The sequence below is a fragment of the Lampetra fluviatilis genome, chromosome 1 (genome assembly GCF_964198595.1).
Source record: "Lampetra fluviatilis chromosome 1, kcLamFluv1.1, whole genome shotgun sequence".
Classification (NCBI taxonomy): Eukaryota; Metazoa; Chordata; class Hyperoartia; order Petromyzontiformes; family Petromyzontidae; genus Lampetra; species Lampetra fluviatilis.
Window position 1 is genome coordinate 33,993,258 of NC_136275.1, and position 26,113 is coordinate 34,019,370.

Here is a 26,113-nt window from a genome sequence, read left to right on the forward strand (position 1 = left end):
TGAACAGATGTTGTGAAACTCCCTGGCTTGGCAGAAGGCAATACAGAAAAAGTGTGGACTCCACTTGCCCCGTCGCATTTGAGGTTTTGTCCGGGTGCTCCAGTCCCTCCCCCCCCCACATTTAAACTCATGAATTAGCTGAGAACACCTTAATATGTAGAGGACCGCAGGGCTTGGGCAACTGTTGGCGCCGGCTCGTCGCTTGTCTGTGGTTCCTCGTGCCTCTGAGGCCGTTCCTTTTTCAAGAGTGAGCGAACACTGTTGTTAAGATAAATGTATAAGTATTTACATTCAAATTGTGTAAAAAAACAGAAGCCTCAGCAACTCAAAACACTTTTAATGGACCCCCCCACACCGCCCCAGTGGGAGCTGTTTCTGTGCGGCATGCAAGTGAACATTCGCGTGCCAGGAGCGAGTTTGGTTGTTGCATTTGACGGCACTTCACTGGCACCGCGCGCGTTGTTTTTCGTGGCAAATGCCTCCTGCCATTTCTGGCCTCACGGTTTTAATAGAGGGACTTTTTTTAAAAAGTGGCCGCTGGAAAGCGATACGTGGGCGAGTGACGGCGGGCGCGTGGTCCGCTCAATCCTGATGAAAATAGCAGAGCTGGACCAACGTTGGTCTAGCGGGTGGGTGGTTGTGGGTGGTGTGTGTGTATGACATGTGTTCCTCCTCCACCACGGCTGTTTGGTATGTCCGTCGGAGATGCGTGCGTGTGTGTGTTGGGGAACGGGGAGGGGGGACTGGAGTTAGGGTTGGTGTAGTTGACCTGAGCAGCCAATTTTAATCACGACTCGTGTTCCTGCGCCTCCTCAAAGCCATCGTCTTCAAAACGACTTAATACGCACTCTGCTACCTTCTCGAGTCTGCCAGTGGTCGTGCCCAGCAATGCGTTGCCCTGTGGGCCACGGTGCCGTTCTCGGTCTGGTGGCTGCGCTCTTAACCCTGGCTCCACTCGGAGCCGACGAATCCCAGCCACGAAGACTCGGCTCTGCAGCAGCAGCAGCGGCGGCAGGCGTCCGCCGGAGACCTCTGAGTGCTGCCGCCGCTGCCTCTGCCCTGCGCTCACTGAACCAGACAACCGTGACGGGGAACCAGCCTGGACCCGTCCTCAGCCTGTCTGAGCTCAGAGCCGCTTTCCCTCGCCTCCACCGAGACGTCTACGAGCTCAAAGTCGCGGTACGATGATAGCCGTGCGCGTTTGCGTGTCGTTGAGATGACGCTGTGGCTGCAGGCGTCTTTTGCCACCAGATATTATATACAATGTGATGTATTTGTTGAGTCGTACAAATCACGCGGAATGCGTCCCACCTCGTCAGTTCTCGGAAGCTCGTCAGGTTTGAGCCTGGATAGAGTTTGGATTTGTAATCGTAACGAACACCAGGTTGTTATTGGCGGCGACGTGGCTTTTCTTTCTGGTGGTCAGCAGAAATAATTCGTTGTACTGCACTTCTATGCTCACCACGTCTATAATGCGCACTGACCAGCGTTCCAAAGTATGGTCAGACAATAACGACCACGATAGTAGATTGACAAAACGGCTCTACATGTGAACATTGTTCCACATGTGCTTCACCTGGTCTCCCAATTTTTCTTTTCTGGACGGTTCTATATTGGGATACTCGACAAATTAATGAACGGATATGTTGTTACTGTAAATATGGGAGCAAACCGGAGTATCCAGAGAAAACCGATTATGTACACGGATGTGATAACAAGCATAGCTCCGCGACACAGATGGGTTGACGAACCTACTTGCCGTACTGCCATACCCTGGCCCCATGGCAGCCCTTGCTGGTTTTTAAGAGTTAAACAAATCTCGACGTGATCCACCAATACGTTCCACCAAAGGGCTTGATCACAAACGTGTCACCACACGCCATGCAATCAACACGGGCTAATACTTTTAGCAAATGTAGGTAACTTACTTTTGCCAAAACGTGTGAAAAGCCAAGTGTTAATTGGAAAACGTGGTCAAAGGTTGTAATTACATTCATTATGAAACCCGATTCCATGTGTAAGCGTTCAATTTTACGCATATATTTTAATGACGTGTTATTATTGCTAACGACCCATATCGTTTACCCCAATTACAGAACATTTTAAAATGTTTAATACAACTCAACTATGGTCACGTTTCTACTTTGACCAGCAATAAACGAAATAACTTTTATTGCTATTTATCAAGGAAAGCTAGATAAACAAATGGCATTTAAGATGTCTTACATGCGGATGTTTGACCAATTCCATTAACGTGTGTTTGACTTAACTTGTGTTTGACTTAACTTGGGTAACCGGAGAAAACCCACCAATCATCCAAAGTAATGACACTCAAATCTCCACATTTGTGGTTTAAATAATAATTTTCTGTATTGTCTCTTGGGCCAATTCAGTACACACGCCTACAAACACCCAGTATTCTTAGATTCTGTGTCGTTGCTGCTGGCTGTGCTTATATTAGAGATGCTGTCAAAAGGTCAACCGCCTGTGGCGAGGTGCCTAATTTTAACTTCAATAAACGGAGCTGCGTGGGGATGAAATTAAATCCCTCTCTTCAACACCCACTGCCTCGGTGCGACTTAGATTACATGCAGTGAAAGTTGGCGAGGGACATGACCCTTAGAGGGAACCTGACCAGTAAGTACAAAGCCAGAGCAAGATAAGATGTTCTATTGGTATGGGTTATTTATTCTGTAAAGAAACAAGTTGAAAAAAATAACGCACAGGCATGGATTATAGAATGCTTTCTAACACGTGTTTGTTCTCTGAAGCATTTAATTAGAAGCACATAATACGGCTGGTATCTGCAAGTACATACAGTCCTTAGCTTGTGTCTCCAAGATTCGGGCATCCATTTGGTCTGTTTTTAAAAGGCAGAGTTCCTAATACCAAACAGCTGCATATATATATAAGTTGGTTCATATTTGATCATCTTACTAGATTGATCATGCCCACCCACTCCCATTGCAGATGGACAGAGAAAATGTGCACAGTACATGCTTTCAACTGAAGTTGGTAATGATTAAAATAGACAAAAGTATGTCTCTCCGCGTAAAATTAAATATATTTAGCCCAATAACTGGATATTTTGGGCAAGGGCTAACACTACCCATTATCCTGTTATATTCCAAATTTGCAAGTTTACCCTATCTCATCATGAAATTACTATACCACCAATTGCAGCTTCAATTTTCACTGAATATTTTCAGAGTAGGTGGCATGTGACTCGTAGCCTTAGCCACAATGTGATGAATGAAGTGTGCAGGTTGCGGAAATATTTTCCTGGTCACCGAAATTAAGCCTTGGTTTGACTCTGTATCATGAAAGGTGCAGCCATGGGCGGAGTTTGCGGGGGGGGGGGGCGGCATGGGGGGGGGCAGTGCCCCCCCAAAACTGGACACCTTTACTAATATATTTTCATTAGTTTACAATTAACATAAAAAATAAATAAAATATTTATATGCACCCACGATTGCTAATGTGAGGAACAAAGCGAACGGCTTCCCGACGTCCGAAATTAGTATTTCGTTGAAATTTCTTAGGAAAACGACATTTAATGATTATTAAGCTTGACATTTCTGGACTGCCTCCCACCCAACCCCTTGGGAAATTACTAGATGCGCCTCCTCACTTTACGCCACCAGTCCCGACATCGTCTCGAAAATCCATGAATTCGCCGACCCCTTCTTCTCCTTCTCATCGCAGTTCCGTCTCTTCAGGGACGACGCTCAGCGTCGCCTCGAGTCTCTGGGGGCCGCTCACGAGAACCTCACCACGTCTTCCACCGCCAGCCGTGACCTGGAGGCACAGGTGCGCGAGTTCAAGAGAAGCGCGCGCAAGCAGGCCACGGACTGGGAGCTGCGTCTGTCGGCCCTCGAGGCCGTCTTGGACGGGGTGCAGCGTCGAATGTCAGCCGAGGGTGTCCAGGCCGTAGCGCGCCTCGCCAACGCCACGGCCGAGCTACGGAGTGCCGGGGTCGCGGCGCGCACCGAGGAGGCGGGCGCTTTGCGGCGTGCGTTGGACGCGCTGGAGAGGCAGGGACGTGCTCGCGACGTGCGACTCCAGACGCTGGAGCGGGCGGTGAACGAGTCTCTGACGGCCAGAGGCGGGGGCAGGAGGAAGGCAGGAGGAGGGGGAAGAAGGGGGACAGCGAAGGGGACCCTTCGCGGAGAGCCGAGGAGACACGTTGGCGGTGAGATTTGTGGGGGGACAGCGGTGCAGCCGCTGTGGGTTTCGTGGTTGTCAGCGCACCCCCAAAATGTTTAAATATGGCTTAGAGACACCAACAAAATGTTGAACAGAATGCTATATTTGAGTCTGCATTTTTTTATCCAGGCCAACAAGGTGACATAATTGCTGATTGTGCTGATGACGAAACCTTGATATACTTACTATACACCGTAGCCCACGAACAATAGGCTCAGTAATGAGTCAGTAGCTAGTACTTTGTCATTTTTGTGCAGGATAATTCCACTTATCTGTGACGATGTTGAGGGGCAAACTTCGTGAATTCTATCTGCAACCTACCCAATAACCACCAGTAACCATAAGTGAGTAGCACACCCCCAGCCATCCAAAGTGTGGCTGCATCTCTAGTGGAAGGCTCTTGATGTGCCCGTGTGTTGGCAGTGGGGGTTCCAGTTATGAACAATTATTGAGATCGCTGGGTGGCTCAGAAGTCAGAGCACTGAGTTGGCATCGCCAAGATCCCAGGTTTGAATCCAGGCAGCCACCTGTGATTTAAAGCTTTCGTGACTGCAGGGATTCATATTCTTGGTTCTTTCGGTAAAGTCACGTAGAAGGGAAATAATATAAATATAAAACAATAAAAATTCTCACGACGTTTCGACTGCAACACAAGCAATCATCATCAGGTGTGAAATCCACAGCAAGAAAATTTTAAATTTTACACCTGATGATGATTGCTTGTGTTGCAGTCAAAACGTCGTGAGAATTTGTATTGTTTTATATTTATATTATTTTATCATTTCCCTTCTATGTGACTTTACCGAAAGAACCAATAATATCAAATGTAGTGAGTTGAAGCTCTTGGTTAGGTCACTAACGACTCTACAAAAATAGTATATTAAAGTTGGATTTCCACTTACTTTGACCAAATTGATGAATTATGTACGACTTAGATAAAAATTACCAAAATCTTTCACAATTAATGATAGTAACGAAGTGATGGGTTGCTTGGCAGTATAATGTATGTGACCAGGTGACGTAGTGCAATACCTCTTTAAAGGTGCTTCATATCAATTGGCAAAGCTCTGAAATATACAGGCAGTGCAGTTACACCAGGACTCACAGACCAGAGGGGTGAAATTTACCAATTAAATGACTTGCATCAGGGCCCACGACGAACGCGCTATGACACCGTCAGTCAAACTAGCGATTGTATCTACAGTAACAAGGGAGTTGGTGTCTTAAGCCTTCATAGGTGCTTGCCAACAGCACTTGCCCCAAAAGTATGTTAAGGCTATACGGGGAATCTTTGTCTGTGTTGTGTCCTGCAGTGTGTAACGTGAAGGCCGCCCTGCGCTTCCCCGCCGCCTCCGTGTCCAGCGCGGCCTCGTTCCGCAAGGGCCTTTCGGCGCCGCTGAGCGCCTTCACCGCCTGCTTCTGGCTGCGCACGAGCGCCGGCTACGTGGGCACCGTCTTGTCCTACGCCACGGAGGACAACGACAACAAGCTAGTGCTGTATGGCCGCGCCGCGGGGGAGGGCCGTCTCCAGCTGGTCATCGGCGACCCCGAATACCGCGAGCTGCCGGCAGCCGCCCTGCTCGACGGCGGCTGGCACCACGCTTGTGTCATGTGGTCCTCGGCCGAGGGGCGCTACGCCTACTACGTGGACCGCAGGCTGGCCGCCGCGGGGTCAGGGTTCAGGCGCGGCTACGCCGTGGCATCGGGCGGCTCGCTGATGTTAGGCCAGGAGCAGGACGCCATGGGTGGTGGCTTCGAGGGGCACGAGGCGTTCGTGGGATCGCTGGCCGGGTTCGCGCTGTGGACGCGCAGCCTGGCGCCCGGGGAGGTGTCGGCGCTCGCCAGGGGTGGACAGCTGCCGATGGAAGGGGTGGCGCTCACGTTCAGTGACCTGGGAAAGCTCTCGGGCGATGCCAAGCTGGTGCAGTGTGATTGCTTGGATGACTGCTGAGGACACCAGAAGGACGTGGGTTAGGTTGGCGCTGGATATGATGCAGAATGGGGCCTTTTCTACAATGTCACCACGGCTACGGAATCTGCTTCCTGATCATATAGCTTCCTGTGCAAATGTATCGCAGTTCAAGAGGAGGTTGAAACGTCACCTGTTTCATATATATTAAGGGTACAATGATGCCACTATACATGATTTGTTCTGCGTTCGTTTTATTATCATATACTGCAGTGTATAAAACGTTGCTGATTGTGCTTGAACAATGTTGTGACAAAGTTTGTGTGTGCTACTACCTTTGTGCAGTGCTCTGTTCAATTGTGTTTCTTAATTATATTGGCACTTCAGGGCTTGTTTAATAGTTGTGTGTAGCACAACATCAAGGAATATATGTTGATGATCCAAATTAGACTTGCCACTCAGGGCAATGAAATCAGTAACATGAGATATGATATGTGGCGCTTTGAGATGCTTTGGCATTTAATTGCTGTATAAATATATATGTTTAACCTTATTAAATGGTAATGGATATCTGCACCAATCTGAAGCTCGGGTCTGTTGAGATATCACCCATCGCTGATGGTAAATGGCCGCAGTGTACTAACCACTGTGCCGCCATTCTACCCACTGTAATCTGAAGTGTGTGACGTAAATAATCTGGCGTAAAATAGTACACGAGTCGTTTTTTCAGACATGTTTTTTTCCCCGTTCTAGGACTGCAAACGTGTATTACATATACCTATGTATTAATTGCTAGATGTATATACCTATTCTCATAGCATTGGACCCCAAAGGATAATTTGGTCTCTAACAAGCAGGACTTGCCAGACCAACCCACTTGAACATTTTGCATCATCGTTTGGTCAAAATTGTCCAAGAGAATTCTGCTTCCATACACCATTAGATGCACCTACAGCTCTTGGTCAATGCGCTGATCGATGAAGGCTTCTTCACGCCATGTTGGTCATTGGAATGTTTGACTATATTTAACCATGCTGATCACTGCCGGTTGGTCAAGGTGGCGTTTGGAGACAGGGTCCAGGACCAGTGCAGATATCTGCTGTTTGCCGAAACCAAGAATCATTCTTATAACTGGGCATAGGGAGCAGTGCATAAACCACTGCACCACTGCTCCTCTATTAATACAACAAAAGTTTAACTTTAAAATAAGTGTAAATTTGGAAGACAATAAGAATATTGTTTAAGATTTATTCTTGGAGGGGAAGCCATGACTGATACAATTATTGGAAAATTATAAAGAAGTCGTGTAAAAAAGGTGCAAGTAAAGACAATTTATCAAAACATAGAGAAAAAGATGAAGGTTTTGTACTTACATTTAAACAGACACCAGGTAAAATTAATTTGCGTACCGTATTTGTATAGCCTGGTAAGGAGGGATGGAGTAGTGGAACGGTGGCTAACGTGCCGGCATACTAACCCAGAGACGTGAATTTGATTCCCAACTACGGTTAACATCAGTGGCAATTCATATTTGGACGAATCCATTTCATTGTACAGGCATGATGGCCTAACGACCTCCACAACTGATACAGCAAAGGGAGGCCCTCATCCAGAAATGAATTGACAAAAGACTCGTATAGTCTATGCTTAAAGTTAGAACGCAAAAATATTTGCGTTAATGGCAACTACGTTTGCAGAAAATGGCTTTTACAATTCCATGAATATATTTAATCAGTCTCTGAAATTAATATATTGACTATATATTCATGTATTTTTGTGCAAGACGGTCAATGTAATTCACAATAACCATCCACAATAAAAACATATTTTCAATAGTATGTGTGTTAATACCTCCAGTGTTCATGACAATGCATTGCACGACGAGGAAATTTGACATGTTATCATGTATTTATTGAATTGTTCCAATTGTATTTGTATGCATAGTCAACACAATGAATGTTACGTGCGCATAAACCTTTGTTCTGAAATATATTCAGCAAGTGTTAATTGCTGGAGCTTGGTATTCATTTTATGTATTTTTAGGTAGAGGTTTTTTTGCGTTGCACCCATATATTTTTTTTATCAGACCATGGTATAGGGGCAGTGATAGGCAATCAAAACGAGTTAGTGGGCCACATGATCAGCCCTCCTCACCCCAGTGTGTCGCAAGCTTGAAATCGTGCTTGTGCATTTGTAGTGAGTCCAACTGAGTTGCAGACGTTATTCTTCAGAGGCAACACGTATATACAAAGGGGTAACTGCCCCTTTAACAGATACAGCCTGGGGTGGTGACCACCCAGCTAACTACACTATACGTAGGAGTTACAGCTACGAAGGGTCGGACCCTCACTCGGGTCCCCGGCCACGTGTTGATGCTTCGTAGGACGTAGAGCTTCCAGCTTGAGACGTAGAGCTTCCAGCTTGTAGAACGAAGCGAACCCGGTCCCTCTCAGGGACCCACCTTATATCCTCCCGGGTCGCTCCACCCTCGGCCCCGCCCACCTTCTCGAGCGTTCTAGCTCCTTCTCGATCCCCCTCGAGAGCTCTCTCTGGACACGTGATCACCCCCTAGCCCCCCCACCTGGGGTCCTCTCTGTGGATACTCCGGATCACGTGTCTACGGGGTCAACTAGAGTGCCATGGCCCGGGGCAACCCTGCCCCTGGGCTGACACTCTCCCGCTCCCCTTTTGGAAGCCCGCACTACACGCTATGCGTGGTGCCCGCGCTATCCCTGCACTCACCAAGCCCCGCTAGGGCTGGTACCGGGGACCCGGCCGCCACGAGAGGCTCCTGGGAACACATGCGGCTCGTGAGCCGCAGGTTGCTCGCCACTGGTAAAGGGCCAAAACATCGCTTAATTTCAGCGGTGTGTCCAGGTCAGCTACCTGAGTATTCCTGCACCCAGCACACCACGTTAAATCATGCCTTTCACTTTGGCTGTTGCTACAACATTCCTGCCACCTATTCCAGTCCACCAGTGACTCAGAATTATGCACTGGGTCCAAGTTTATCTAGAAGCAACCCATACGATTGGAGTATTTGTGGAAAAGTACTTCATGGCCAACAAATCCCAGTGTCGACAGGAAAGAGTAATGTTAGAGAACATCGATGTTTTCTCTGCTCTACATAAACGCAGCATATCCTATGTCGGTGCATTGAGTATGCTGGATCAGTTGACAGGTGGAAAGAATTTCAGCAGCATTAATTCAGGACGCACAAGCAAACTGGACCGGTTTTGACATTTAGTGTCTCATCAGCAGACTTCCTTGAATCCGTGCTGAACTGCCAGATGTTAAAGACAAGGATCCTCTCTCTCGAAGAAATGGGTCCTAATGTAATACAAGATAACGTTGAAACCATGTGTGTACTGTATATTGTACTGACGAAGCCCCATGCATTTAAGCTGAGAAAATAATATAGAGAAAGCGTCACATTTGACGTTGCTATTTTATAATTTTTAACCTCCCCCCGCCCCCCTCCGGACTGGACATCTGTGAAAAAGAGCTTCATAGTTCATCGGATTCCTCCAGGATGATTACAATTCTGATTCCCATTGCAATGAACGGACCATTTCCCTACCTTCGCGCTGGGGGGGGGGGGGGGTATTTTACGTTGGGGAGGCATCTTTCGTTGGGGAGGGGGGTCATCTTACGTTGGGGAGAGAATCTTACGTTGGGGAGGGAGTGTACCATCTTACGTTGGGGAGGGGGTGGGGCATCTTACGTTGGGGAGGGGGGGGCATCTTACGTTGGGGAGGGGGGGGGGCATCTTACGTTGGGAGGGGTGCCATCTTACGTAGGGGTGAGGGTTGCCATCTTACATAGGGGTGAGGGGTGCCATCTTACGTAGGGGGTGAGGGTTGCCATCTTACACAGGGGTGGGGGTTGCCATCTTACGTAGGGATGTGGTGAGGGGGAAACAGCGTTAACGCTAAACCCCTCCTCCCCTTCCTCCCCATCAACATTACCCCCCCCCCCTCTCTCGCGGTCCCTCGGTCCGTCTCCACCTCCTCGTCTCCTCGCGCGCGGGCCGAGCTGATGGCGAACATTCTCAAGAAGGTATCGTGGTCGAGCAAGGACGACGACGGCGAGGTGAACGAGGGGACGTCGCTCGTCGGCTCTCGACGGGGGAGTGGCGCCTCGGTCGCCGGGAAACGAGTAAGTCGACCCGGTTGGATGGGTCTAGGCAAAACCGGTCTGCGCCGGGCCCTCTCCACTCTCCGTTAAAATATAGCGGCGCACACTTTGATGCTTTGTTTATATTGAACGGTTTGTTGTAGGGTTCGGATGCGGGTTTTTTGTTCGTGTTACCCGCGTTGTCCGTCAGCTTTTTAAGTGAAGTTTGAATAAGTAATCGTTGGGGGGGGGGGTCATACTGATGTGAGGAGTGGAGGCGGTTTTTTTAATTATTATTTTTTACCGGTCACGAGTTTGGGTGACGGAGTGTTTGTGTGTGGTATTAGGTGGTGGTGGTGGAGGGGAATATTTGTTGTTTTTAAATACTTTTCTGTGTTTCATCGTTATCCGAGTCACCTTTAACCACATTTGTGTTTCCCTATCTCATCGTGTTCACAATTAAGCAAAGAGAACGGTAAACCCACATCAACCCCCCTTTAAACTTTATACATTACAATAGCACACAAGTCGCTTGTTTTAGTCAGAGAAGGGTTAATAATACCATTCAACTCGGTTTAAGATGCTACTGAGTCTGGATTAAACAGTCTGAGTTTTTGATTCGAGATTTATCTAAAATATACTTATGTCGTTTAATGCATTCTGGTCAACCGATACGGTTTACCCCGTATTCTTGTACAGGGAAATTGAGTTTTCATGTCCATACGGCGTGCAGCCGTTTCAATGCGGGCAATGTTTTATTTGTCTCATTTGTTTGTGTTTCTCCCTTGTGATGGGACTTTGTATGATGGACGTTGAGATTTATAAGGGCACGGGGTGACCAATAATGTCTGAATTTGTCTGTAATAAGGTTGGTACCAATAAGGAGTTGAGAGGTATGTTAATGCCCTGTTGAACTTTTATCTAGTTTTGGAAGACAGGGGAAATCGTGGCAACCGATGTATTTCAAATTTCAAACTAGAATCGGTTCTGTACAGGAACACCCTGTAAAAATGCGATGCTTAAATGTGTAAAAACAAATATATGGTGTAGACCAGAACAACATAACACAAATTCCTCAGCCTAAGTCTCTTAAAGACGTTTCAGCATTGCTCTTCCTGTTTGGTATGCGGATCTTGTGATACAGGAGGCACGCACATGCGCGTGTGTTTGTAAAGTGCTGATGTTGTATTGTGCAGAACGATGCTCAGCATGCACAATCGCACTGTGAGAAATCTTCTAGTTATCTGGACGTCGACCTAATCATTAATGAGTGCTCCCCCTTGTCACCCCGACACACACAGAACTCCAGGTCGCGCTTTTTGTCTTCGAGCGGATTTAGAACCGTGGATCTCACTGATGGGGATGGCATTTCAGAAGAGGTGAGACGGAGCAGGGTTACTCTTTGGTTCTTTCGGTAGGGTTGTTGTGGCTTTTTATGTAACGGCCAGCATCCTCCACCATTTATACATTGAGAGAAGGCACATAAGTGATGTATTGTCCATGATAAACATTGCACTGCATTTGGGGCTTAACAGCATTGTTGCACAAGTAGTTGCAGGATGGTATTTCACAATAACTGCTTGTGTGGTGTTTTTATTATTGCTGGATACAAATACAGATTTTTATGAAAATCATCAAAAGATACATTGTGTATGTCATGGTGTGTCGTTTTTTATAGTGACATTTAAATTATTATATTCACGTGTTCATTTGAGCCTTTTCATAGTTTTGTGTTGAGCTATTCGCAATGCCTATTGATTCATTTTCCGGGGTGCAACGATTTGCCCCCTCGCATTTCAAGGAACTGTAATGGTTCGTGGACGAGTTTAAATTATTAATAAATGTTTAATAGTGGTGATTGTAGTAGACTCACGTGGCAGAATGAGTCCTCATTGCTTTCAGCATTTACGAATTAAAAACATCAGTTTGTATTACACACCTATTAGCATGGTTGGCTATGTACCAGGTGAAAATAGTTCAACATACATAGTATTAGAATCGATGTTAATGAATTGATACCTCGTTACAGCCCTAATTGATTAGTATTTGCATTGTGCAGGTGCTGGAATCGCAGGAGGTGTTCACCTCCCCCAGGCCCAAGGAGATCCCGCACAGCGAGAACCTCCTCTCGCAAAAATACGAGGTACCTCACATCTGGTTTGAGTACGGGTAGTGGTTGGATGGGAGACCAGAATCCATAAACCAGGTGTTGTAGGTTGCTGCAAGGCTAAATAATTTCTTGTACTCAACTAAGCTCCAACAGCTGTTCCCCACCTTCACCAATCCAGATTAACGAGCACGTTGAAGTATTAGTCAAATGACCCTCATGACTCTTCGCACGGTGTGGGGAGGCCCACATCTAGCAGTGGATTGACAGAAGGGTATATGCACGAGTACATCTGACTCAGTCACCAAAGTAGCCGACACATCACAAGCCATTATAATGCCACAGACAAGTATCAATTCCACATAAATTGAAACATTTTAGAAATAATTGAAAATGCTCAGATGTATATAATTTCTGTAACTACACATAACAATGGTGAATTAAACGGTTATAGTTCATAAATTATAATCGTGTGTTCTGGTTTGTAATGCCAGTTTAGAGTAAAAAAAAAATCACAGGTGCTGATATCACCATCGGTGAAGGGAGTTCCTCAGGGCTCTGTGATTGTCTCTATCCTCTTTCTTTGTATGTCAATAATCTAGGCATCTCTAATCTGCACTCTGCCATTTTCTCTAACAAAATCTTAAATAACCGCCACGCCATTGCCTGCGCACCTCTGCTCTGGCAACAGAAAAAAATGAACGTCGATGGAATAATCGGCGGATATGGTTGTGGTAAACAAACACCTTATTGAGGACCCCATCGGAAGTACCGGGCTTCTCTCTCCCATGACAACTGTCCAGTTTGTCCTGTTATAGTTCGGCACGCAACGTAAACCACAAATTAATAACTTGCACATACAATGAAATCTGTTGCAATGAAATATGCAAACCATAGACCATGCTCTCTGCACTCAGATGCCATCACTTGACTACACCTCCCCCCTCAAGACAAGTCACATGCTGTGCATGGGATGCTGGGAAGCAAGTGTTGTTTCATAACTGGCCTCACTCACTGAGGATTAGTAGCCCAACCTCTCACAGACAGCCAGCTGCACAGGCCTACTGTTATATAAATTAATGGACCTCGCTAAGCCGTACTCGAATGTAACATTGGAGATGCGCGTACACCTTCCACAAATGGAAGCTCAAAGAATCGCCATACTTCGACTTTGCAGTCCGAACTATCAAATCAAACACATCACTGATGGATGCGCCATCCATGTACATCCTGGCGGTGATAACGTGATCCATACAGTGTCTTCTGCCTTGGATTGCTTTAAACAATTTAGCATTCAACTAGAACACATTTTATAACTGTTGCTTTTCCGTCATGCTGTCGGAAAGAAGAAGAAGACTGACATTAACCTTTTTACTTATGACGCAGCCCTGATGGCCTCCAGAAATGCCATGGATGAGTTAAAATAGCATCTACAGCAGGACTTTGATTATCTTAAATTAAAAAGACCAAAGTTATATTATTCTCTGGCTGCCCCAATCCTATCTTGCCACCTCTGTACATTGTGGCTTTTGGCTCACACCTTATTGAGCAGGTTTAAATAGATGTGAAACTGTCTTTCAAAACCCACATTGACCACATGGCCAATAATATTAAACAACAAAGTGGGATTCCTATACAGAAACAAATTCTGTATTCCACTTCTACCCATCTGAATAGAGTTAAAGCCACCATCCTGCCCATATTTGATTATTATGACACAATCTATCACTCTCAATGTTACCCTTTACACCCCCTGTAGAACTCATCATTGCAGACTGTACATTAACTAAAATCTATCCCCCTTTGATAGCCAGAGACAGCATCACTTCTCTGTACTCATCCAAATAGTCCTCTTAAACAAATCCGCCAATTACCTAAAGGACGACTTACTTCATCTGACTCCATCTCATAGCCTCAAAAGTTCCTCCATCCCATTTGCTGAAACTTTGTTTAAAGGTTTTCCGCGTTGTTGCTTCATGTTTCTGGAATACTCTTGCACAGCTTGGTTAACTCCCTTCACCCCCCCTTCTTTATTTCCCTATTAGACCAAAACAAAGAGCATACTTGCATAATTTTTTTTTACTTTTATTTTTTTTCGGTAAAGTCACGTAGGTAAAAAAAAATAAGGCAGGCTTAAGCGGTTGTTCTTTCGCTGTGTCTGTCCTCACCTGAAGACGGACGCTTGTGTTGCGCCCGAAATGTCGTGATTTAATTTAGTTGTTTTAATTTGAATTTTGTTTGTTACCTACGTGACTTTACCGAAAAAAACAAAAGTATGGATCCTTGCAGCCACGAAAACTTCAAATCTAGCATACTTGCACCCTGTACTTAACCTTTTCTGTATTGACGTCACTATTAGACTAAAATATAAAGCTTATTTGCACGTGTATCTTTTTTCTTGGCACCTCTGGGTCTTATTATATTTGCACCGTGTTTTTTTAATTAGCATGTGTGTCGTTTACGACCATTAAATGCCCTGTTTGTTGTGCAATATTCCTTTAATGAATGTACTCATTCTCAGCAACATTGATGTTTTTTGTCTTTTGTTTTGTTGCTGCTGTGATCACTCACCGCGGATCTCTATTGTAACAAATAAGATACACTTGCACATCAAATGAAGCATTACACTTCACACTGCTTCATAAAATACATGAATGTATATCATAAACACTCAAATAAGGAGGGATTTAAACATTCATTTCGAAGGTATTTTTTTTACCAAAGTGTATTATTCTCTGATGTGCATTGTTCACAGGTGATGTGTTTATGTTTGAATATTTATGTATAATTAAGCAATTAGTTTACAAAACAAGTTGGGAAAGATCATGCATGTGCGTGGAATATGTAATGCTTTCCAATACATGGGGGTAGTTGTCAGGGCAAACTGTTTTTGCAGTATTTCCATTTTTTTTCTTCGTCTTGTATCTTTTTTCGTATTGGCCAGTTCTCGACAGGGCAAGTATCTAATAGCAACACATTGTTATACTTACATGTTAGTTCATGTTGAATCATCAGTACAAGAGTGATAGTGACTCCCCGTTACAGAAAGATGGGCAGACAGACAGATGGACTGAGCTGATGCATTAATGCCGAAAACTCTGTTTTGAAAGTGTTAAAAATGAATAGTTATGCATTTTATTGGATTTGGTTGGACTATGAAAACCGAGGTTGATTGAAAGTGTGGCATTGTGCTTCATTTTTCTGCAGAGCCTTGACTATGACAATTGTGAAAATCAGCTTTTTCTGGAAGAAGAACACAACTTAGGTGTCCAAGTGAGTATTAACATAGGGCACATGAGACCTTTCAGTTTACTGGGCCGTGGAAAGTTAATCGAAGCTTTTAAGTACACTGTACCTTGTAAAGTCATAACCACAGGTTATATATGGCCTTGTAGAGTAATCTTCCGCTAGCGGTGTGTTGTTAACCATTAAGTTACATTCATGAAAGTACAGTATTGTATTGTAGTATCTTCTTGGTTCTTTCGGTAAAGTCACGTAGAAGGAAAATAATAAAATAATAAAAATAAAACATAATAAAATAATTCTCACGACGTTTCGGCCACAACGCAAGCAGCCGTCTTCAGGTGGAGAACAGGTCTGTCGAGGAGACAGAGTCTTCAGACTCTGTCTCCTCAGACTCTGTCTCCTCAGACTCTGTCTCCTCGACAGACCTGTTCTCCACCTGAAAACGGCTGCTTGCGTTGTGGCCGAAACGTCGTGAGAATTATTTTATTATGTTTTATTTTTATTATTATTTTTTTTTTTCTACGTGACTTTACCGAAAGAACCAAGAAGATGAATCCCTGCAGTCACGAAAGCTTTAAATCGAAAAGTATTGTAGTATTTAATTTAAGTGAGATGTATTTATGTATTAGTAATGCATTCTATATTTAATTTGTATTTTACAGCAATCGAGTAAAACATGGTTTCAATTTAGCTTGTCAGTCGTTTGCACATTTACAGTAGTGGCACTTTTATTTGACTTGCTCCGAGACTGATATGACACGGAAAATTCAACAAGAAGTTAAGCCACTAATCTGGTCATAAAATATTCTGACAGCCAGATTTTTTACGGAGTGGCATGCTGGTAGGTAATGTGATGAAAGCAAGGTTACTAACACACCTATTAAACCCTCGTGGCCCTGTGGTGTTTTTTTGTTGTTTCACAGCGTGCTAAGTTTATGGAGGCCGGCCGCTGGACGGTGTGCATGGCGATCGGCATCCTGACAGCTCTCGTAGCCTGTGTCATTGACATTGCCATCGAGCAGCTTGCAGGACTAAAATACCAAATCCTCAAACAGTGTATCCTTTGACCGTGACGAGATTAAGCTGGTGGTAGACAGGTTATCAATCCTGCCGAACTTCTATCTTCCGTTGGTAGATGCCTGTGCTTCAGTTTACAATTCATAGAAATATTTTAGTACTCTCAGAAGTACAGATTATTTTATAGTTGGTTATAATGATGGTAAACTAAAAACTGAGCATTGACCAGCATTGTGAATTATGGTCAAATTACTCTATTACCTGCAGAGCATGGAGAGACCATAATCCAACAGTGGATTGACAAAGGGATGTACATGGAAGGTGAAAAAAGTGTCTTCCACTTAAATGTGTGCATTTTTATTTAAAACTTGGCTTTAAACTTATTATACTGGAAGTACGTTTCTTGACTTCCTTTTACTGGTAAACCAAAAGCATGTGTTGAACGTTGCTTCTCAAGTTTCATTTAGTGGGAGGTCATGCTGCATTAAGATATATAAATCAATCTCAGCCTTCTTTTAAGCTTTGTTTACGGAAAGGTGAACGCTATTCGCTTTCTGACTGACTTGCCTGTTCTGTTTCAATGTGTTTTCTTTTCTTAGAAAATGTTATTAGTGCATTTTGAAGCAAAAACAAAGGGGTGTTTTAAAAGGTTTAGGAAAGCACCAAAAAGTTAATCAGCAACTCACCCACTAAAAGGAAAAAAAAACTAATTTGGGGTGTACTCTGCATAAAGATAAGGCTTGGAAGGCCATTGTTGAGAAATTAAGGTCTTGTTTAATGTGGATTAAGAGTACTCACTCTTAAGTGCATTAAGAGTAAGTGAATCATGATTTCTTGTGTGTGGTCATCAGTGCAGCAATGATAAAATCACAAAGACCATCAAATTGGGTGTTTACGGATTGATATGAAGCCAAGATAGGTTATCTTAAAAAAGTAGAATGTGGGTTATGAAGTTTTGTCCCTGTCATTTATCCTTTTTGTTGGTCTTTCTCAAGTTAAGGTTACTTCAAAACTGACAGCTTCCCCAAATAATGTATTTATTCTTCCCTATATGCTCTATGCAATAGTAATCTGTTCCAGATGTGATAAAGACCCCTGTTCACTATGGGGAACTGTTTACCATCTGCAAAGTAGCAGCACAGTATTGCAGTGTTCACTGGTGAGGGGCCCCAGTTACTTGGTGTTGTAAGCTACCAAGGCAATCTAATTTAGAAATCTAGGTTAACTTCCAAATTTGTGACTGGTGTTTGTCAGTCTGAAGCTAGCTGTGGGTTCATGCGCATGCTTTATCCTGTGTCTATTCATTTCTATAGCAGTAGGCCCGGCTTTCTTCTGTGAAAGGTTGGGCTACTATCCCCAGGAAGTGTGGGCAGTTACGAAACAGCACTTATTTCTTAGCACCCCATCTACAGCATGTGACTTGTCCTGATGGGGGAGGTGTAGTCAAATGATGGCAGCTGAGTGCAAAGAGCATGGTCTATGGTTTGCATATTTCATTGCAAGAGAATGCATTGTGTGTGTAAGTTACTAATTTGTGGTTTATGTTGTGTGTGGAGCTATGACAGGACAAACTGGACAGGTAACTGATGTTTTTTTTATTGTAGAGTTGAAGGCTCTTATTTCAACTTATCTTTTATTTACTTCTTATAAGATATGGTTTGCAGAAGCTTTAACATTTTTTTTATTAATACAGATGGAAAGCTGTGACATTTAATGCTAACTAGTGGTATAACTTAAAAAATGTGTAAAGGAGCCCACATTTTACTTTAAATGATAAAGCATGATTTAATATTTCAAATTAATATGAATTGATCACAGTTGTTAAAACACTTAGAATGTAACTTACAAGCTATTCTCACTGTGCTTGCTGTAGAGTTTCATATCTTGCCTATGAGACATAGCATGGAAATTTGAATTATTGCGCAAAGGTTTTGTCTTTTTTATCCTGTGGTGGTACATGGTTCCTGACCACAAACTCAGACATTGACACATTTACAGCAGACGGAGGCCTGTCTGTCTCCATGGTGATTTGGGCAGCGATGAATGCTGGGATTGTAATGGTGGGCTCTATCTTGGTTGCTTTTGGAGAGGTAAGGCGCCTTGTCTATTTGACTATTTACACAAAACAATTGTATTCGGTTTCACAGTGGTTTGTACATGTGCAGCACTGTTTCTAAATCCCCTGCTGGACGAGGGGCTCCCTACACCACGCAGGCAGTGAGGACTATTTGACCATACTTCCCAACAGTGGATTTTGTTGCACTGCTGTATACTTACCACAAGACTTTTTGCACCTATTTTGTGCTTCATGATTATCCCATGCAATCCGTATCACGGCTCAACGTTACTTAGTTTCCGAGGTGCGGTGGAATCATGTGCATTACGGGTGATTTTGTCAGGTCACAGTGACTTAAATTGCCCATAATGCAAAGCAAGGTGGAGGATCGGCAAAGTGGTTCACACACACACGTCGCTATGAACCCAGCCACCTGAGATTGATCCCAGGCTGTGACTAGCAGCAGTGGAAAATAATAATCTGACCCGTCATGAGAGACCCCCATTGCTAATCTGCACTCACCAGTATGGTGATGTATGGTCAAATAACCCTTCAGGGAGACCTTCATCCTGTTGTGGATTGAAATAGGCCTGTGAATGATACTGTTTATTATTGAAATTCAAGGCCAAGTTATTTTAAAGAGTCAAGTCAATTTTAATTTTATTTTAACACGTGGCGCCTTTCTGGCACAAATCTGCCACGCAAAGGGCCAATGCATTAATGCTCGTACTCGTAAACATAAAAATATTAAATGTATATACAATGAGAAAAATGTACAATATTCATTTTAGTTTAAAATATAAAACCAAAAGCAAGTTGTGTCTGTGAGTTGTATGCAAGTGCAATGAGAAGTGTTTTTAGTAGTGACTTGAATGTAGTGATGGAGACGAGTGTGCGGGTTGCTTCAGGGAGGTTGTTCCAGAGTCGTGGTGCTGCAAATAAGAAAGATCTGTTCAACCCAATGGTTTTGTTTTTTGGTTGTTGGTGATTGGAGGAGAGGAGTGTTTGGGTTCAAGAGTGAAGTGATCTGTTGTTTTGCTTGATCTGTATGAGGTTTCTGCTGCAAGGTGGAGCTTGGTTGTGGATTGCTTCATATGTTAATATGATTATTTTTAATTGTATTATGTATTTGATTGGTAGCCAGTGTAAGTTGTTTTTATTTGTGTCATTTGGGATAATTTCTGGAGGTAAAAAAATTGTCTCGTTGCATTATTCTGGATTATTGGAAGGCGTTGTAGCTGTGTTCGAGGAAAGGGAAGCTGGAGGTTTATCACATGGACATATTTTACTCTTTGTCACTACTGGTTATAGGTATTGGGTAACTTCCTCAGATAGTATTCATTTTGACTCAAGCAGGCTGATGACAAACGGTTCAGAATTTGCTTGTTGTGAACCAATGTTACTCAAATAATTTACTTCCTGAAGGCCTTGTGGCTGATGGAATGAGTAACATTTACTATTATGATAGACTTTTACGTGGAGGGACATATGAAGGAGACAATGTCTTCTTATTTATTTTGTGGTTTATATTCTCCACAATGATGCTGATAATTATTTTTTGTCCTCAAACAGTAATTAGTGCAGGGAAGTATGCTTGAGCAATGAAGAAAGTCTTTAACTGACTAACACCACAGTACATCTTCCTTTTTCAACAGCCCGTGGCAGCAGGGAGTGGCATCCCTCAAATCAAATGCTACCTCAATGGAGTGAAGATCCCACATGTGGTCAGACTAAAGGTGCTTCTTGATGAATGTTGTATCTGGACAATGCTGATTTCACATCAACCACTCAATCTTATACAACTTAACTGTCACCTTAGGCTTTAAGAATTGCACACATTTCCTGCATACTCTGTATGAAAAATTATTGTCCCAACCCTGGGTACGGGTTGGTAATTTACAGTCCATGGGCCCTTATCTAACGAGTAACTTCATTTCAAATGGACCACGTCTTGATTCATTGAACCTACGCCACCCACGGTCTACCACAAGGAAACGGCCTATAAGCGATATGTATCTGTCACTGCAAGCGTCTTAGTCACTAATCTGGTAGAAGAGGGAGATATGTTTGATCTGGCAACAACACTAATTTTATCACGCTCCATCACCGATTGTCTTTCAAGTAGTTTTGGGCATACAGTCAATGCATGCATTCTATTGTGATAAAAGTTTGGCAACTAATGTGTTGTCCGTCAAACCTATTTGAAAGTCAAGTCAAATTAGACCCTCAATAAGGAAAAGCTTCCATACCCCTGCTCTAGATGTTCGTTGGACACAATAGAGTAGCCAAGTGGTTTTGTTGGTGTTGGTCTAGCTGGTGGTGTGGATGCAATGTGTCTGTGCACTGCTACAGACACTGGTGGTGAAAGTCCTAGGAGTCATCTGCTCGGTGGCTGGGGGTCTTGCCGTTGGTAAGGTACGTTGTTTGGCCTCAAAGGAACCGACGGTTTCTCTTCAAGTTTTGACCTGCCTGGCATCGCATTTCATATTCGGTAACATGCGCGTGTTGTGCGTTTAATTCGAGGAAAGCGCTGTATATGGTTGTTATTTCTCCCATTGCAATGTATTTCTCCCACTGTGCCTTTGATCACTTTCTCAACCAGGAAGGGCCAATGATCCACTCGGGTGCTGTGATAGCAGCAGGGGTCTCTCAGGGTCGCTCCACAACATTGAAGAAGGACTTCAAGGTGAGCCACACAGTATTTTTGGGTGCGCAGCCGTATAACACATTCCAGTTATATGTCAACAAAACATTGAGTGTTGCCTCAACAGAAAATAGACTGCAGTGTAACAAGGAGCTTAGTTTGGCTGCTGTTTGTAGTCATTTTAATAAATTATTATTTAGAATGCACTTCTCATGCAATACATTTCTGGGCACCAGAAAAAGGGGAATTATAGATAATTATTTGGTGAGAAAGTGACTGCAGACCAAATTAAAATTTCGAAAACAAAATATAGACACTATATAAAAAAGTAAAGGCACAAACATTTATAAACACTGTTTTATCATTGTGCATTCATGAACACAAAAAGTGTGAACCTATATAATTGTTAATTTACCGATGCATACGGTTTCCTCATCAGGTCTTGGAGTACTTTCGACGAGATACAGAGAAACGAGACTTTGTATCGGCTGGTGCAGCTGCTGGAGTGTCAGCTGCTTTTGGCGCGCCCGTGGGTGAGCTCTCTCACCACGCATTCACTACTTCGCCCCCGACTTCCTCGTTCGTTTCCTCTTTGTTTTTCACCGTCTATTTTGGTTCACCGGTGGTTTCCAGTAAGCCAGATTTCTTTGCATGCAGGTGGTGTTCTCTTCAGTCTGGAAGAGGGGGCTTCCTTCTGGAATCAATACCTCACCTGGAGAATTGTAAGCTATGCAAGGGCTACACTTAAGGGAATATCCTCTTTCTGGATTTGTGTCTCCTTTTTTAAGTTTTCCCCACGGTGGTATTTGTATTGTAGGTGAATGTTGACATGTTTTTTCTGAGCATACCTAAAACCCATTGATACAGACAATCGCTTATGCACCACTTCTACTTTGTGAGTGCATCTGCATGACGCAACGATATTGAGAGCCACTCTTGATTCGATGAGTCCCTGTCGCAACGTCTGTTGATTGTAAGAATATATATTTGCCTGTCATAACACAAACAAGAGTAACAACTTCTTTCACATGTCCAGCTCCTCACGAGTTGTGCTTGTTGTGTGTGTGTGTTGTGTGGTCTGCCCCCTCCCACCCCCCCCAGTTCTTTGCCTCGGTCATATCCACGTTCACGCTGAACTTTGTCTTGAGTTGGTACCATAACCACCTGGGTGAGCTGTCCTACCCTGGTCTCATCAACTTTGGAGCATTCGAATCCACGGTTAGACACGCCCTCACAATTACTCAACTACAGGATTGTCCCTTTCTGAGAAATGTTGTTTACTGTATGACCTTTGTATAGATCAACGTTTCACAACCTGTGGTCCTCAGACCACTGGTGGTCTGCAAGGCCATGGGAATTGGTAAAATGAACTAATCCAAATGTGATTTCTTTTGCAAAACACGGTATATTTTGGTTTAACACTCAGATTATGAATGTTGTGGATTTTTTCTCCAATACACCGGTGTGTACTGTACTAGTTACGAATTGGCATTTTCTGTTTACGTGACACACCTTATAAATTGTCTGTCGGGTGGGAGCGGGTTTACCGACATTTATATTTATGCCATCTAACCCAAAAAACCTGTATTATGGACCCTATGTTTTACTAAATAGTGGTCCAGCAAGCATTTTTTTAGAGTTGACAATGGTCCGTGGGTCCAGAATGTTTGGGAACCATTGCTACAGAACATTGGGGCATTATTCTGTTAAAATTAGCAATGTCATGGTTTGTTGATTCATCAACTACAATCGTTTTTAGTGTTCGCAGTACACACATCGATTATGCATGTAAGGCTGGAAAATTTACTATTTCTGCAACTTATAAGCAAACTATACACTAATCTGATATTGAGGCTTCTTGAGTAAACAAAACTGTACACATTTTAAGGAGAAACAAATAAGAATAAGCAAATGAAAATTATAGTCATGATTTTTTTAAGTATCAAATTGTGACTGAATCTTGATAATGAATTGAATCGTGATGGGTTAGGAGTTGAATGGCTACATGTCTCGCAAAAAACTGATGAAATAAATTAAAATACATATAATGAGAAGACACTTGCATTTTATGAAATTTCTTGGCAAATCATCAAGATTCATATTGGTACAGCAGAGAAATGCCATGCTCTGTATGCCCTACTGAGTTAAACGGGTGGTGGTAATACACAGTGACAAATTCTAGCCAGATTTCTCGTTTACTGGTCCCTGACAGACCAGAGCCGGGGCTTCCCATGACACGTGACCCAATCTCTCTCTCAGCTATAAAGTACTCCACAGGGAAAATCCAACAAAGACCCCCTGAAGGGTTCACAAGCAAATATGCATAAGTAAATCCGGCCCCCATCTGTCAGTGAGTGATAAAAACGGCCTGCACAGCAGCTGAGGGGCCGTAAACTTAGGCCACACACAAATTCAAAGGCAGCAGCCTTGACTTCTTACCTCCCCAGTGCTGACTTGTATACCATAGCACTACCAAGCCCATATTGTCCCAACCATATGCTATTGGAACACAAATGAGAGGCTAGACCAGGCTTGCAAGATATACTCTTTGGTTCTTTCGGTAAAGTCACGTAGAAAGAGAAAATAATAAATTCAATAATAGCATACGACGTTTCGATTGCAACACAAGCAATCATCATCAGGTACAAATGAAAGAGAAAACAAAACTAGTAAACTTAGAACGTAATCAACCAGGTAGGGTGTTGACTGTTATGTTAGCCGACTATCTGTGTTGTATTGCATTATAAGTTTACTAGGTTTGATTTCTCTTTCATTTGTACCTGATGACGATTGCTTGTGTTGCAATCGAAACGTCGTATGCTATTATTTAATTTACTATTTTCTCTTTCTACGTGACTTTACCGAAAGAACCAAAGAGTAATTCCTGCAGTCACGAAAGCGCCAAATCAAGTTTGCAAGATATACTCTGTCTACACAAAAAAACGGCCAGGTGGTTCCATGTTAGAGGGAGTGGCTCACAATCAGAAAGCAGCAAGTTCATATCTTGCGGCGGGGGGGGGATGATTCAGCCCATCATCCTCCGAAGTCGATAGAATGAATTCCACTTTGTGGGGAACTCCAAAGTGGTCATCCTATGGAAAGACTAGACCCTGTCAGAGGGAAGTAGAATTTCCACCACTGGCCCAGGGCTGTAAACAAGAGATGAGCACCAATGTCTCAATCCTAATTTGAGAAGGAAATCACTTTTACTCTTGACACAACAATTTAAATGTGAGCAATTTATTCTGATGACATTTCCATTGTAACCTCTTCGTGTGTATGTGTGTGTTTCCCCCCCTATAGGGCATTGCGTACTACATTTATGAAATTCCCTTATTTCTGATCATGGGTGTCTTTGGTAAGGCATAATCATATCTGTGCATGTCATTAAGTTGCTAGTTTTAACCAGGATAGAGTTCTTGTAAGCAAATCTATGCATCTATACAAATTAGATAAATAACAATAGCATTTTAAAGATCAGTGGACAAATATTTACTTCCAAAATGTCTTGTATTTTTGTAATTTACATTCTCAATGCACACTGCACATTAAACTGCAGCTGTTGACTGAATACATTAAACTCCCAAATCTAAATGTATGCCACTAAACCTTTGTAGGATGGTATGTCAGGTGTAAACTATCTCCCCGTGTTCCTCTGCAGGAGGTCTTTTGGGAGCCTTGTTCAATTTCCTCAACTATTGGCTGACAGTTCTCAGGATCCGGTAAGATGGTGTTCTGATACATCGACACTCTCAGTGCGTATTCTTAGGTTTTTTCGGTAAAGTCACGTAGGTAAAAAATTAAAATTAATAAAAGTAAAATAAAATAAAAATATTTTTATTTTATTAAAATTTAAATTTATAAAAGTAAAATAAAATAAAAATATTTTTATTTTATTTTACTTTTATTAATTTTAATTTTTTACCTACGTGACTTTACCGAAAAAACCTAAGAATATGAATCCTTGCAGTCACGAAAGCTTCAAATCTAGAACTCTCAGTGCGGTTAAGGCCCAATCGCATTAAATTACTAACTGCAGGCTCTATGCTTTCATGGCATGCTGTACATCATTGATATCTGAATATATCGAGAGATTGTTACATGTGTTATTCGATATTGTCTGGTGGCCCTACACTGAGGAAAGGCAGATGCTCACCATTCCACAGCATCTGTACATACCGATCAGATGACATGCTGTGTAGTATTTAGCTTGCCATCAATATTAAATAGCACAGCAGCACAAGCCCTTGTTTATTTTGGTAATGCTACAAATGCTTGTGTATATGTGCACACTGGTAGTATGGTTAGGTTGGTTTTTGTGGCCTTTTTTGTGAAGGTCACATGGAGGTTACACCCAAAATTCCCTTAATGTACTTGATCCTAGACCTCAGAAGCGAAGCAAACTTGAGCCTGGATATTACTTGGATGGGTGACTACCATTGCTTTCCAGGTGTTGTAGGCATTGAGGTTGTGAGGTGGCTGGGAGATGGCAGTGCTGAGTGTTACCCCTCGTATGTGTTGGGTTTTCTCCAAGTTATCCCTCGTTTCCTCCCAAGTTGCCAACACAAATGGATAAACAACTCAATGCAGTAACCCTCTTAAATGTAAAAGGCTTTATACTCAGCGAGGCTCTGTTGGGTAAATGTTTTTACATGCATTTATGTTTTTATTTACTTAGGTTTTCTTAAGAATTGGATCAACCGGAACTCAAATCCTTCCCATGTGCGCATAGCAACATTAAATATCGACTGGACTGCGTTTTTATGCATTATGGCAGAGTACATGCTTCACAGACCACGTACTAAACTGCAG

At 43.2% G+C, this 26,113-nt stretch overlaps 2 protein-coding genes across 5 annotated transcripts in view; both read left to right on the forward strand.

Annotated features, from left to right (window-relative positions):
• The first annotated feature begins 832 nt into the window (after positions 1–832).
• Positions 833–6,862, forward strand: LOC144941365 (uncharacterized). Its single transcript, XM_078867906.1, has 3 exons — positions 833–1,179; positions 3,706–4,192; positions 5,520–6,862. Exons 1-3 carry the CDS (start codon positions 889–891, stop codon positions 6,155–6,157), a joined length of 1,416 nt encoding a protein of 471 aa, XP_078724032.1. The 5' UTR covers positions 833–888; the 3' UTR covers positions 6,158–6,862.
• A 3,191-nt stretch (positions 6,863–10,053) lies between these two features.
• The window catches only part of CLCN7 (chloride voltage-gated channel 7), a 31,214-nt gene continuing 15,154 nt past the window's right edge, over positions 10,054–26,113 (forward strand). For 2 of the 4 annotated variants that reach the window (XM_078861258.1, XM_078861267.1), the window contains exons 1-14: positions 10,054–10,273; positions 11,533–11,610; positions 12,291–12,374; positions 15,546–15,611; positions 16,508–16,640; positions 18,582–18,691; positions 20,313–20,393; positions 21,010–21,072; positions 21,260–21,343; positions 21,741–21,834; positions 21,959–22,023; positions 22,403–22,519; positions 24,605–24,659; positions 24,963–25,023. In XM_078861258.1, the coding sequence (XP_078717384.1) occupies positions 10,154–10,273; positions 11,533–11,610; positions 12,291–12,374; positions 15,546–15,611; positions 16,508–16,640; positions 18,582–18,691; positions 20,313–20,393; positions 21,010–21,072; positions 21,260–21,343; positions 21,741–21,834; positions 21,959–22,023; positions 22,403–22,519; positions 24,605–24,659; positions 24,963–25,023 (1,211 nt within the window). In that variant the 5' untranslated portion in view covers positions 10,054–10,153. Of the gene's footprint in view, positions 10,274–11,532; positions 11,611–12,290; positions 12,375–15,545; positions 15,612–16,507; positions 16,641–17,071; positions 18,181–18,581; positions 18,692–20,312; positions 20,394–21,009; positions 21,073–21,259; positions 21,344–21,740; positions 21,835–21,958; positions 22,024–22,402; positions 22,520–24,604; positions 24,660–24,962; positions 25,024–26,113 lie in introns of those variants that run through there. The other 2 variants (XM_078861276.1, XM_078861285.1) reach the window with 2 other exon arrangements.

Bases quoted from the DNA above. Each gene is read 5' to 3' on its own strand.
- LOC144941365 (XM_078867906.1), top strand. From the start codon at position 889: ATGCGTTGCCCTGTGGGCCACGGTGCCGTTCTCGGTCTGGTGGCTGCG. The intron at 1,180-3,705 runs GTACGATGATAG...TTCTCATCGCAG, and splicing joins TCTACGAGCTCAAAGTCGCG to TTCCGTCTCTTCAGGGACGA. The intron at 4,193-5,519 runs GTGAGATTTGTG...TGTGTCCTGCAG, and splicing joins GCCGAGGAGACACGTTGGCG to TGTGTAACGTGAAGGCCGCC.